The 14236-nt window shown below is 47.3% G+C and overlaps 1 protein-coding gene across 1 annotated transcript; it reads right to left on the bottom strand.

The window, feature by feature from the left end:
- Positions 1-2863: 2863 nt before the first annotated feature.
- On the bottom strand, positions 2864-14100 carry lmnb1 (lamin B1). The gene is made up of 11 exons (XM_086170751.1): positions 13599-14100; positions 8698-8854; positions 8490-8615; positions 7694-7864; positions 6773-6898; positions 6440-6660; positions 6051-6279; positions 5869-5973; positions 5663-5782; positions 5424-5549; positions 2864-3778 (listed from the first exon to the last, which is right to left on the bottom strand). The coding sequence occupies exons 1-11, from the start codon at positions 13955-13957 to the stop codon at positions 3737-3739; spliced, it is 1782 nt and encodes a 593-aa protein (XP_086026877.1). The 5' UTR covers positions 13958-14100; the 3' UTR covers positions 2864-3736.
- Positions 14101-14236: the final 136 nt, after the last annotated feature.

Raw genomic sequence — 14236 nt, 5'->3', positions numbered from 1 at the left:
ACCAGCCCGTATTTTTTATCACATCCACTTTAATCACTTTTGACCATTAAATTACCCATCCTTTACAGTCAAAATCATAAAAATGACTTATGTGGGTATTTTATTTTAAAAGAGCGGAGTCGTTCCTATTTCCTGTTGCGCCTCTTTTGCATCGGAAGCTTGACGACGCTTGTTTGTGGGTGTGGCGTCATGTGACCTGCTGTGGAGGAGTGATCTGTTCAGGGCTCTTCCCTCCCTTTTTAAACCTCAGATAAGTGTGTGTGTGTGTGTGTTTTGACAGTTGACCCTCCGAACCCCTCAGCAACGTTCAAAAAAAGCATCAAAACCTGCTTGGGAAGTCAACCAGAAACTTAAATTTAAATGCAAACAGCAATGGCATTTAAGGGACATTCTACAACATTTTATTTACCATACTTTTGTAAGGAAAAAATAACAACCAATACTAGGAAGAGTTAATAACATTATGCGGAATTATTGATAGCTCCATAAATATTCCAAGGCACGTGCTGACAATTTGTCAGTAAACATTTAAATATCTACAACTAAACGGATTATGTAACCGGGGAAGAGAAAGAGTCCAAAGTGTGTTTTTGTCATTGCAAGCTAAGTTCACTCTGATTCCAAAGTATATAATCCGAGTCCCAGTGTCGGCAAACAGGTACAAGGGGGTTTGCAGCATTAATTGATAATAATAATAATAATAATAATAAAACTTTTTAATTTAAAGTGCCTTGCTTCACACTCAAGGACAACGTACGGACGTACATATAAACAAAATCTAGATTTAAAAAAAAAAATACTAATAATATGTTTAAGAAAAACAATAAAATGACAAAGTGGTAAAAAAAAACAACAATGAAAAATAAAATGTTATTCTATATTTCCCCATTACAGCCGCTTGTACAGATGTATAGTTTAATTACAGACATTGGAGTCACTTCACTCGATTTTTCACCTCATTTTTATCTTATTTTTTAAATTTATTTTACCTGTATTTATAGATTTTTATTTTATATATTTTTAGACGCTAGATCCGCTCTTTGTTGCTCTTCTGGGACAAATGAAACTTCTCTGATTCTGATCCTTCGGGACGGTTTGTGTGCAAAGCTCGTGCCGGGTCGAGCGGGTCACCGATGTAAAACCCTTTCCCTTCAAGGAAAATCAATCCCGTAGCTGTATTTTTTTTTTTATCCGTCACTCCTCCTGCAGCGGCGTTGCAAAGCGCCGTCACATGACGGTCACGTCGCCTCCATTAACGGCCCACGCCAGGTCAGTCCGCACAGTGTGTATGTGTGTGTGTGTGTGTGTGTGTGTGTAGGCCGGCCTGAAACACCATGAAAACCAAATGGTTCCTCCAAAAAGGTAAAGAGGGTGAGGTGCATTTGCTCAAGACTGGCACGTCTCACTGGCCGTTCAGGTTTGGATTCCTGAGCCGCGCCCGCCGGGGGGACCAGGGCCTTAATTTGATTTGGTGTCCAGGCCTGAGCCAAGAGGGAAAGCAGAGGAACCACTGGAAACTCAAGGAGCGTCCTTATTTAATTGGAATCGCTGTCACAGTTAAACTGCTAAGTTTACATTATCATCATTTCCTGCTTTATCTTTGTGCACTTATTAGTGTTCGCAGTCAATTCTGGACTCCAACGTCATCGGTTTTAGATAGTAAGCTCACTTTACATTCATTTTTGTTTTATTGATGAAAACAACCCGGCATTAATGGCATCTTGAACAATATATTGTTGTCTAAGGATACCTCGGGAAGATACACAAAAAGATGAGATAAGAACAACTTTATTAATCCCGAAGGAAATTGTTGTGCCAGAGTTACAAAAAATATAGCAGTAATAAATAATAAAAAGAAAAAGGCAGAATTAGAAATAAAAATAAACTATAAACTATAAAGTGTCTCAGTGAAACTATAAAGTGTCTTAGTAAACAAGTGAGGTAAGGAGTGCACAATAGTATGATAAAAGGAAAAATTGTAGTGTAGCTGTTATGAAATGAAATATTGCACAGTTAAGTAACTGGATTTATTCATGAAACAATACCCCTTTTTAGCCCGGCCACGTTGGACCTCTTTATCATTAACCGAAATCTGCACCAACAAATCAGGAAGTGAGTAAAACTGTGTTCCTTTGGGCTGCTTCCTTCAGGGGTCGCCCCAGGCGATCAACCTCCTCTATCTAACCCTCTTTCGCTCCATCATAACTCTTCTTTGGTGTTTCTCTAGACCTCCTGTCTGCCGGCATCCTTCTGTAGATACATTCACATCTCAGTCTGACTTTATCTAAACATCTAACATGTGCTGTCCCACTGATAGGCTCGTCACTCCCAACGAGAACTTCAGCATCTTCGTCTCCGCTTCCTGCCTTTTCGTCGGTGCCGCCGTCTACGACAGTTCAAGTCAAACTGTCAAATATGATCGGAAAAGTAGAGACGTACAACCGTTCACAAGTTTTTTGGGAGCATACAAGTATGGATCCTTTCCTTTGTACATCAGAGAGGCTTGCATTCACGCCTGGTCAGCTCAGGGTCTCCAGTGAACCTGCTGCATGTTTTTGGACCGTGGGAGGAAAGCGGAGACTCCAGACAGAAGGGCCTGCAGTCGGAATCGAACTGGGAACCCTATTGCTTTGGAGATGGAGGCGCTAACAATTTGGGAGACAATATACCCTTGCGTAAGGGGCTGGTCAACTTGCAAATCCTGCTTACGCATTTGGTTTTAGTTATGGGAAACATTAAGGAGCCGGTCAGCCGAGTCCCAAAAAATCTGCCCCTTATCTCTTGAAACTCATTCGCTTTCATCCCAAACATAGGAAGAAAAGTCAGAGAATCATCCAAAATAAGACACGAGTAGATACATGTAAAAGAAAAAACATTTAATAATTCCACTATTGGGATTACAACCACAGCATGCAAATGAACACCAACAGGGGTACTTCCAACACTTCAAATAACAAGTTAAAGAATACAATCAACATTGTAGTGGTGCGACACCTTTTTTTTTTCGTGAGTCAGTGAGGAACAGTAACTATTCCTTTGCTACATGGAGCTCAAATGTCGTTCCTGATCCGGCCAACAGGTGTCGCCAGAGGCCGATTCGAACCAGGGACCACGGAGCTAACAAGAACAATCCTCTGACTTCCATATAAATATACAATCGTGGTATTAAAGTCCATCTACGCGTACTAGAGGGTTGGCATTGAACGGAAATGACCAAATTATTATTTAGTTGAGGTCCGGACTGAAAAAGTCACCACGGACCGAATTCAGGGTTAGTTAGTGTATTTGCCCTTCCAACCCGGGAAAGTGGATTTGCCTAACATGTGATTCCGGGAGCTTTCCGTGTCATTTAAAAAAGGCTGAATATAGAATAACTCGTAATAAAATATGTAACAGAGTTAAAAGAAAATTTAAAAAAAACAAAACGTTACACACAAACTCCTTTGCTTAAAAGACGGTCGGTCGTCGTGTCGAGCCACATTGCATCTTTTAAAAACAAAACTTTTCCATCTACAAGTTTCTTTTCAAATAACTATCATCGTTTTGGTATCCGTGAAGTATCTACCAAAATGTTTTTCTGTTTTTTTCTCTTTTTTTTTTTTAATTCTTAGGAAAAGGCCAAATAAAATCCATACATTGTATTGAAATACACTACAAAAGATAGAAAAATAGTTCTAGTATGAAGTTGGCAGCGGAGTGGCGAGGCTCAGAAGAGGAGGGGGCGGCGGCCGCGGGATCACATGATGGAGCAGCCTCTCTTGGCCGTGCGAGGGTCGCCCTGGACAACACACACACAGACACACACACACACACACACACAGACACACACACAGACACAGACACACACACAGACACACACACACACACACACACACAGACAGAGAAACTTTCAAACTTGTACACCCACAGTCAGTTTGAGTGGCAACATGTTGACGTGTCTGCGGTTTTGGATCATCCGGGAATGAATTCATTGGGATTCCCGGCGATAAGACCTTATGTTCCCGGCAGAGAGCTGCGTTCCTCTAATACAAACCTACTAGCAGTGCCTTTTGCTCGCTCCAAGCGATCTCAGGCAAAACTGTTCTCAGTTCTACTTCCTCAGTGGTGGAACAAACTTCCGGAAGTAAAAAGACTAGCATCATCTCTCTCAACCTTCAAGAAACAGGTAAAAACTTTTCTCTTTCAGGACTTTTTACTGCGCTGATGCTTGAGCTGCCCCAGATCAGGTTAGGCACCAAGTTAGACTATGCAGTGTGTGTGTGTGTACGTTTGTGTACGTCTTTGTCAGAAAAAAACAAAAAAACAAAACTAACCCCAGCTTACTGCTCTGTATATTTCCTGTGCATCTTGTATTTGCAAGTGTTATTTGCAGTGCTTATGTCCTCTATTGTAAGTCGCTTTGGATAAAAGCGTCTGCCAAATGTAATATAATGTAACGATTCTTCGAGGCCTGCATTCAGTGCTGTTCATACACGACTTCTTTCTCCCCGTTCAGCTCTTCCAGGGGAACCCTGAGGCGTTCCCAGACCAGTATCTTCCCCAGGGCCTCGTGCAGGTAGGACACACCCATAGCAACTCACCGGCTAGCCGTCCTGACCAAATGGCCAAAACCCCACTGGTTTCCATGATCTGGTTCTCCTTCTAAAAGTAGATCGAGAGCTTCGCCTTCCGGCTCCTTCTTCGCCCCCACGGATCGATAGTTTGCAATGAACCGCTAACCCTTCTTCTCAAATACCGTTCCTTTCATGCAGATGCGGGTAGACCTCCACCTTCTGTTGCCTATCCTTTGAAAGGCGTGGAACTCAAAGAGCAGTTTCTGCACTTTGTCTTCAACTTACGGCGTTCCATGGTTGGGTCGCCATCGCTCAGAAATTTAGTGTCGTTCCATCGCTCCCAAGTGCGACGTTAAAACAAATCAAATCACGTCAACACGCGGCACTGTATGAGTTTACATTCACCGGTCGTAGGCCATATTGGATTGTGCGACATTCGCTTTTTTGTTTGTGTTGATTTTTTTTTGGACACTTCTGACGGCAGCGCCCCGAAGGAAAGCAATCTACACGGACATGGAATTGTAAATAATAAAACGCTCGGAAAAACTGCTCAGCCAACTGATTTGGCCCAACTTACACAACTGTCTTGGCGATAAGAAGTGTATACGTGAAGACGTGAAAATCCTCTCCAGTGAAAACCTGGCCTGGAACGGATTTTTCAAGAAGATGGAGAGGCCTTCGGCAGATCCCGAACCCTCGACGGGTTTGGTGGCCGACGTAAATCGAGGACTGGCTGCGCTGAGACGTCGCCTTTACGGAACAGGCGATCACATATGGCGAGTCTCCACCAGGGGTCAGTGTTTGCCACATGGAGGAAGCGTGTCTGGAAACACCTGGAACTCAGCGCTGTGAGAGACGGTGTGGACGAACCTGCTGCTGGAAGAGGTCCTCCTCCTCTTCCTCCTCCTCCTCGGCGACCTCCAGCCCGTTATCGTCTTCCTCGCCCTGCTCTTCTTCCCTTGCGGTTTTATACGTGGTGGTTCTCTTCGCCACCTCCTGCCACGCAGAAGAAAGACGGCGTTTGACTTTGGGACCTGGACGCCACCGCCGCTCGACTTCTTCTCGGGAAATCCGGAAGGAGACGCGGCTGAGGAGGTTCTTGGTCTCACCTCGCCCTGAGGGTTGATCAGCACCACGTGGACGTCCTGCCCTGAGCTCCATGACGACTGGCTCTTCCACACCAGGTCCGAGGGAGGTTTGGAGGTCACGCCGGCATCGGACGCCCAAATCTGACAAAGACAATTTTTTTTGGGGCTACAGGGTCTTCCCTCCTGAAGCTGCTGACCAGACAAACACTGCGCCTCAGAAGTCTCACCATGACTTTCTGTCCTGCCTTCAGGACGTACTTGGGGGTGAACTTGTAGGTGGCTGATACCCCTTCGATGGTCTTGATCATCTCAAACCCCACCATGGCCTGGTCCTGTCACGGGACAACGAAGGTTAGCACTCGAGCGACACGAAGCCAGGCGGACTTCCGTTTCCCGGCGGGCGGCGCACCTCGTCCCCGCTGTTCTGGAGGCTGATGAACTTTCCGTCGGTGTCGATCTCGTCGATGCCGACGGGCCCCGTGGCCGAGGCCGAGTGGGCGATGGACACCGAGCTGCTGGCTTCCTGCTCCTCCACGTCCACGCGCTTCCTCTTGCCCTGAGTGGTGCGAACGCTGCGGCTGCTGGAGGAAGCCCGAGACACCGTGACGCGAGACGAAGGGCTGGGAGACAGTTTGAGCCTTTGGAGGAGATGGAGAAGAAAGGGGGGCGTCAGCGCAGGAGCTCCAACGGTAAGAAAAAAAACAGACCTCGTTCGGAGATAAACTTTTCATACTTCTAAAGTGCAGAATCTCTGACTCGGTCACTATTCCGGAAGAAGATTGTAAAAACTCGTCTCACCGCTCCTCCTCTCCCTCCAGAAGCTTGCGGTAGGCGTTGATCTCCATGTCCAGGGCCAGCTTGACGTCCAGCAGCTGCTCGTACTCGTTGAGCTGCTGCTGCATCTTGGCCTGGATCTCCACCACCTCGCGGTCTTTCTCCGTCAGCAGCTTGCGGCTCGCGTCCTTCTCCTGAGCCAGCGCCGCCTCCAGCTCGGCGATGCGGTCGCGCCAGCCCCGGGTCTGACGGGGAGGGTTTGAGGCGACGGTGAGCGACAGCGAGGGACATTTGATCCAACATTTCAATAAAAAAAAAAAACTACGGCTCCTGAGCTCAACGGAAAAGAGCGTCCACCTCCTTCTGCAGGGTCGCCAGCTGGGCGTTGAGGCTCTCCATCCTCAGGGTGGACTCCCTCAGCTCCTCGCGGGCCATGTTGGCCGACGCTCCGTTCATCTCAGAAAAGCGACGCAGGTCCTCCAGCTGAACACACACACACACACACACGCGCAAAGCTTCATACAATTTCCTTTTCACATACTACAATCTGAAAGAGGAAGTTAGCGTCAGTGGTAATTTCCTGTGTGACACCTCTCCACACTGACTGGGAAACAACGCTGTTACAAAAAAGAATTAAAATGAAAAGAAAAGTGGGGGGAAGAAAAAATCCCGTCAGTGAGACAAGGTGTTAAATGGTAAAATGACATTTTTAATGCCATGTGTTTTTACCCTCTGAGGGTAAGTGTTACTTTATAGATTGGTGCTGTGTGTGTGTGTGTGTGTGTGTGTGTGTGTTACAGCTGCTCAGGGGGATTTTTGAGAGAGGGGTCATTGGTCCTACTGCACTTCTAATTAAGCTGTCGACAGTAAACTTTAATTTGAAATGCGAGTCGGAGTGCAGAGTATCGCACATCTGCAACCGCCCGGTGATATTCCTGACAAATACGACAGTTTGTGGAAGAGCGCCGGGTTCGAGGCGAGGGCGACACCGGTGAAATATTAACCGAGGGAAGATCGATGAACGCGCATTTCATTTTACAAATGCATTTGGCAGCAATCAAACGGCACGAAGTCAAACAGGTTGACAAAGCTTTGGAAAATAAATGCCAATTTGCGAGAAAAGCATTTCAAAAATCTTTGTGGCTCCTCGAGGATTCCCTCCCCGATTGACTTTTCAAAAGCGTTTTCTTTAACTTTCTGCTCCTGACAGAGATCACACTCTGACCCGTTTCTCACACACACACACACTTATGTCAAGAGTGTTGACGCGTCGCGTACTTTGGTAGCGTAAGTGCCCTCCATGTTGTCTTTGTAGATCTTGATCTGCTCCTCGTTCTGGGCCCTCATTTCAGACAGCGCCTGTGTCAGCTTGAACTCGTACTCCTCCTTCCGGCCCGAGTCCACCTCCACCAGGCGGCTCTCGTACCGTTGCCGGGCCTCTTTCACTTCCTGCAGAAATACAACACGCTCAGTCCAGGGGGGCGTTTTGAGCCCAGTGTGGGAGAAGAAGCTCGGCTGAAGTTCTTCAATGTATTTTTCAGGCAAGATCACAGCAGAGATGATTAACTTTAAAAGAAATCACAACATTAATGTCGCATTTCCCTGTCAACTGAAACGCTTTTAATCCGTTCAGGTCCTCTGTTTTTGGTTACGTGCATTAAATAAGAAAAACGAATGTACTTTATGAATAACAAATAAGATATAAAGAGAAATAACGCACAAAAAAGAATATGTAAAGAAATAAACTGGTTTTATTAAACTGTATTTACCTTGAAAGTTGGACGGAGATGCCAGCAAATGAAATAAACAGTTTCATGCTCCGTTGCTTAACGTTTAATACTACACTTTATTATGAATGTAACTTTATGCTGCACTTTAATGCAAAGCGCAAGGCAAAAAAAAAAAACCGACGGCTCAAATCACGGAAAACCGTAAGTTGATGCACTTGCACGCCACGGTTTTGCTGACTATTTAAAGCGAGGCCTTGTGACGTGGTTTTAAAAGGAAGGAAGGCCTATCGTAACAGTTCTTTCGTCAGTTTCCCGCGTGTTGACAGCGGGCGCCGCGGTCTCACCTCCAGGTGCATGCTCTTACGGAACTCCATGTCCTCTACCAGGCTCTGGCAGCGGTTCTCCAAGTCGATGCGGAGGAGCGTCTCGTCCGCGAGGCTCTTCTTGGCCTGGGCGAGGCCGGAGTCGAGCTGGCGAACAGAAACGGCAATCTCACTCTTCCGATCCGGGTGGGGCTACGGGCACAGGCGGGCGGCGGCGGCGGCGCTCTACCTCCTGGATCTGCTCCTGCAGGTCGGCCAGCATGGCCTCCAGGCCCCTCTTCTCCGACAACGCCGTGGTCAGCATGGCGTCTTTGGAGTTGAGCTGAGCCTCCAGGTCCTTCAGCCTGGCCTGGGCTCCGGTGGCCTCCGAGTCCCGCTTGCTGAAGCTGCGTCGGCGGCGAAATGGAAAGGCATCGAGAATCCGCGAGTCAGTCGGGGAGAGCGTGAGAGAGACGTGATTCCAAGGATGAGCATTTCAATACATTTAGACCACATGGAGAACCTATCAGTGGAGTTAAACGGGTTCCTCCACATCCCAATTTCTCTGTAGAGTTACGAGAAATGTGGTGTTTGGAGGGGAGAAAAAAAAAAATAGTATCCTTTTCCTTCATATTTATTCGGATGAGGATGAGCTCGCAAAATGATATACTGTCCTAGAACCCGTGGTGGAGCTGTGGAGAAGATAACATGGTTACTTCCTGTGTGGACTGAATACTGTGTATTGTGTGTTCGCGTTATGTTCCAGCACAAAGACATGTGAATACAGACGAGAGCGTTTTTCCACTTCGTTCCACGAAAGGGGTCAACTCGGGGTCCCTGCGTTAACTCGAGATTTAGGGATTCCGATTGGACAAAGAATAAGGCCGTCAGGATGAAAAATAATGCCAAACAGCCTTGCAGTTAATAATGTGCGTAAGAAATAAAACACACTGGAATTCTTGTGAATCATGAATAAATCCCTTATCAGTAAATGTAAGAGCCCTTGGTGGCCTTCCTCATCTTCAGCTGAGGTTTCATGAGTCACATTTTTGGGTGGGAACCCTGAAACATACATCACAGGAAACTGTGTCTTAAGAGTCGTCGCCATTGGAAACGCTTTCAGTTCCTGAGCCGATGCGAGGGAAGGCGTCGAGACGTCATTCAAACGGCCACCGAAGGTGTCAATGTGCGGCGCGTCGGCGAAAAGCCATTTAAAGACAGCCTGCCGCCAGATGTCATCCAGTTTACAGCCAATAAAGTCCTCTGTCAGCTTTGACACGGCGAGGAATGAAGGGGGGTTGGCCCCGTCGCCGCAGGCAACATTCCATTATGTCACTTCTTCACAGGTTAACCATTTCCTTTTTTTTGTTTTTTATTTCCAACCCATTTTCCTCATATCGGCTCCTTAATGTTCTGAGCGTGTTGTTGGAAGAACTGCGGGCAAACAAAGTCCATCCTCGAACAATTCGAATATCGGTTCCCCGGCTCAAGGACAGGTTTTACAGTGTCAACAGGAGCTTTTATGAGCGGAGCGCTCTGCTGGGAGAACCTCTGCGGGGACAGTGGCCATTTATTTGCGAGTGGCGTGCCTCAGGGTTGGAGTAGGCTCACAGGAATGTGTGTTAGACTGAGTGAAGTATGAGCAGAACGCACTACGGCATGTCTGTGCCGTCATTTTACGGGTGAAAACACTGGTCGGCGGAAAAACCGGAGGCCCTATGGCTCTCGCTTCACAACAGCATTCCAACAATAACATGAGACAAATACCAAAGATGCCTTTGGAGTAGGTAATCGGGTGAATTTATCTGAAAACACGGATCGCCTCCGCTTCCTGTTTTCCCTCGGGGACGATTTTGGTCGACAAAGGAAGGGGGTGCTCGGGAATCTTTTTCGGCGAATTCGTTATTCGCGGATGACGCGCTCATGATGTCAGTCATGCAGACACGCAGCTTGACAAGCGCGTCGCGACTTCACTTGCGCGTAACGGCGGACTGACGGACAACCTCAACCCGACTGCGATTGACCGGTTGGTTAGTAGTCACCTTTCAAATAAGTTGCTGACAATCAGGAAAATCCATCGGCTCAAGCATGTTCGGAAACGTTTCATTCAGATTTCATCCACTGAGTTTTGCGTCGGGTGCTGAAATGCACATCCCTTGTATAAAGTGGAACGTGGGCTTATCAGGGTGAACGCCTCGGTTTACACCGGACACCTTAACGCATCCCGAACACGGATCAGACAGCGTTGGAGAGTGGGGACTGTCTAACACTTGTAATCGTAGTGTGAAACTGGGTCATTCTGGTTTTTGAGAGGAAATACTTACATTACGGCTAATTTGCTCCGCAAGATACCGATACACACTTTTTACCCCTCTACTTAACTACAACCATTTCATTATATGACTCTTGCGACGCCGGCCTGCTGGCAGATGGAGTCATGGGATGCAACAGCTTTTAATGACAGTCTGCTGGTGCGGAGTATTATTTCCAGCTGGTTCATATCCTAATGGGACACTGACCGGGTCTCCTGCCTGGTCAGGCAGCCGTACGCCTCGGTAGGACTGAGGAGATGTTCACTGAATACATATTGAATTACAGTCGCCGCCTGGGCCAGTTTAAACTGGACTAATGGGTTTACGGACTGGCCTGAGCGCCGGCTGCGGGCTGTCACTGCCACCTGTGCCTTCCCGTCTCGGGTGTGTGACCACACACACTATTTCCTCTGTTCGCAGGCCCCCTGCTGGGCTCTAAACTCTCGATCAGCACTTGTCATTCATAAATTTCACTGGGCTGTCACAATGTCGGGATTGATTTGCATCAAACAGGCTGAGTTTAATAGCAAAGCAAAAAGATCATGTGCATCATAAGTTGCTCATATACAATTAGCCTGTGCACACTACACACTGATACAGACACATTCCAACATATATTCAATGAAATTCTGTTAGATTAAGGTTATTGATTGTTTACCTGAGGACATATAATAATAATAATGGCATTACTTCTTTTCATTTATTTGAATATGGAAAGAACCTGTGGATTGAAATAGTAGGAGTACTTTGGAAAACTTCTCTCCTGCGTTACTCAAGTAAAACCCCGATGCTCCTTCAACTGGCAGCCTAAAGCCTCGCCCTGTTACGACTTCACACACAAGTGTAATGCAGCGAGAAGCCGCTCACTTTCCCCACAAATACAAACGTCAAAGCCGAGGGAACCTGCCGGTCAAGAGCACGAGGTCTGTGATTCCAATCGGTCAAATGTGCACAGGTTTTTCGTGCCCATAAGTCGACAGCTGTTTATCTGACAGGTGCTGAGGTCAAGTGGTCCAGATATATGGTAAACACACACACACACACACACACACACACACACACACACACACACACACACACACACACACACACACACACACACACACACACACACACACACACACACACACACACACACACACACACACACACACACACACAAAGACACCGATGTCTGCAAACATGTGGCTGCTGTACATCCGATGAAGTGACTAGGATATCACATATGGCCCAGAGGACCAGGTGCCCTGAGGCCATGATATATAATCCTCGGGCTGGTCAAACTTACACATTTATTTACCATTTGGCCAAGTGCACATTAGATTGTGGCCAGGTTGTGTAAGATTGTTATATATTTTTCAGTAAAGCACTAAGCAGCCATCTTATTGGCAGTTTGATTTATACCCTCTTGAAACAGACACCAAAAACTGAAATTGAAAGTTACTGCACCACCTCCCTCTGTGGGACAAGTATACCCAAACAAACTGTTTTCCCTTCCCAGGGCGAAAGTACTAAACAAACAATCCGTCGGGTGAATTTTCAATGACAGACTAGGCGGCGGCCTGATTGTCTAGAAATGTATCTCTGTTACACCAGAATTTAACTGTATTTTCTCAACACTGGTAACCCAATTGAATGCGAATCAGCTCTGGCAAAGAGCGGGTTAGATCTGAAGATCGGTCGAGCTCAGGCTGGTTTCCACGGCTCCCGCTGTGGTCGCAGGCCGACCGCGGGATTACCTTATCTCATTTTACTGCATTTGCTGATGACATCACTCTTTGTGATTTGACCGCATCTGGGAAAAAGTCCGTCTTTTGTTTTCGCTGCGGCCCAACCAACTAACCAACTTTACATTGGACGCACTGGAATGAAATCGCGGAGCGTTTGCTTCCTGAGCCCCCACCCCCGAAAACTTTGCAGACCCCAAAGTAAACAACGTCGACCATGACATCACCCCTGGTTTACACAGCCATTCTGCATCGGACGCAGAACTAAAGCTGCTCCAGCGGCCCCTTTTACACAGACCTGATCCAGCAGTATAAGAAAAAGTGAACACACACCCCTCACACACACACACACACACACACACACACACACACACACACACACACGAACTCGGCTAAAAGGTCAAGTAAGAGGGAGTGTTCTATCTGATGGCTAGACTTGTTCCTGGATTCTTCTTTGCTGGGGCATTTTTCTGCACACAGCAGAAAGATGATGCGTACATACCACATCACGTTGGACGCAGTTTAATCCAGCTGTTGCTTTTTATGTGCTTTATAAAAAAGTTGATTTGACTGATGGAATGCTTAATACATGCACGACGGTTTCAGATGAGCATCTGCATTTCTGTCATTTGTGGCGACAACAACAGGGAATGGGAATACTACAATTATTTCTTTTTTAGAAAGGACGGTAGTTTCAGTTCCAGATCTGCGCGGATTAAGAAGATCTTTTCGATCTGCACTCCGGAAAGGGGTTGCATTTCTTAAAGATTACGGAAACGATTTTGCTCAGCAGTTAAGCATTTACATTTCGTGCAGCTAAAGAGTAACGGGTGGATATGAATCAGCTGTCAGTCAATGGAAGCGATCCTTATTTAACCTAAATGTTTGTTTTTTCCTGTAAAGTTTTATTTTTTATTTCCGGCTTCTTCACAACCGTGCGGCGGGACGGGAGGGGGGAATGATCCCGACGCGCGGTTCTTTGTCACCGGGGCTCTTCGTGACCTCGTAGCGCCGCAAAAAGTGGCTCGAAAATCAAAAAGCCGGCGTCCGGGTTTTGCAAGCTCACCACCCCCCGCTCCCACCGGGTAAAGTGCTTTATGGCATCGGCTTACTTCTGCAGCAGCAGGTCGTACTCGGACTTGATCTTCCCAAGCTCGATCTGCAGCCAGGCCCGCTCCTTGGACGAGTCATCCAGACACTTCCTGGCGTCGGCTAGCTCCGTCTCGTACAGCGCCTTGAGTCCGCTCAGCTCCCGGCTCCTCACCTCTTCCTTCTCGCTGATTTGCAGGTGGAGGACGTCGTTTTCGGACTCTAGACTGCGGACCTTGTCGATGTAGACGGCCAGTCGGTCGTTGAGGTCCCGGAGCTGCTGCTTCTCCTGGAGCCTGGTGATCCGGGTCGGGCTTAGCGGTGTGCCGCCGCTGCCGCACGTGCTTCGCTGGCTCGTCGGAGTGGCAGCCGCCGTCGCCATCGTTTCAACGTCGAATAAAACAACCGAAAAAAGCGATTTAATCCGACGTTACGTGTGTAGCTTGTGCGGGAGTGCCGATTTAGCGACCGGCACGTCGGTGGAGCAACTCCCAGAAGTGTCCGGCGTTTTTTTCAACGGAATGAAAGAGGGGTTTGGCTTGGGAATATGGCGGCTCCGCGAAGTGTGACGTAGTGTGAAATCGACCAATCGCGGGCTCCGACGCAATGCCTTTTCCTAATTTCAATTTTTCGATTCGCTCGATTCGTTTACCGTAAGCTG

This window comes from Fistularia commersonii, chromosome 23 (genome assembly GCF_037954325.1).
Source record: "Fistularia commersonii isolate RoL2024-O1a breed Wild chromosome 23, RoL_Fcom_v1.0, whole genome shotgun sequence".
In the NCBI taxonomy this organism is placed as follows: Eukaryota; Metazoa; Chordata; class Actinopteri; order Syngnathiformes; family Fistulariidae; genus Fistularia; species Fistularia commersonii.
The sequence above is the reverse complement of the archived record's forward strand: the minus strand, read 5'-3'. Positions and strand labels throughout refer to the sequence as shown.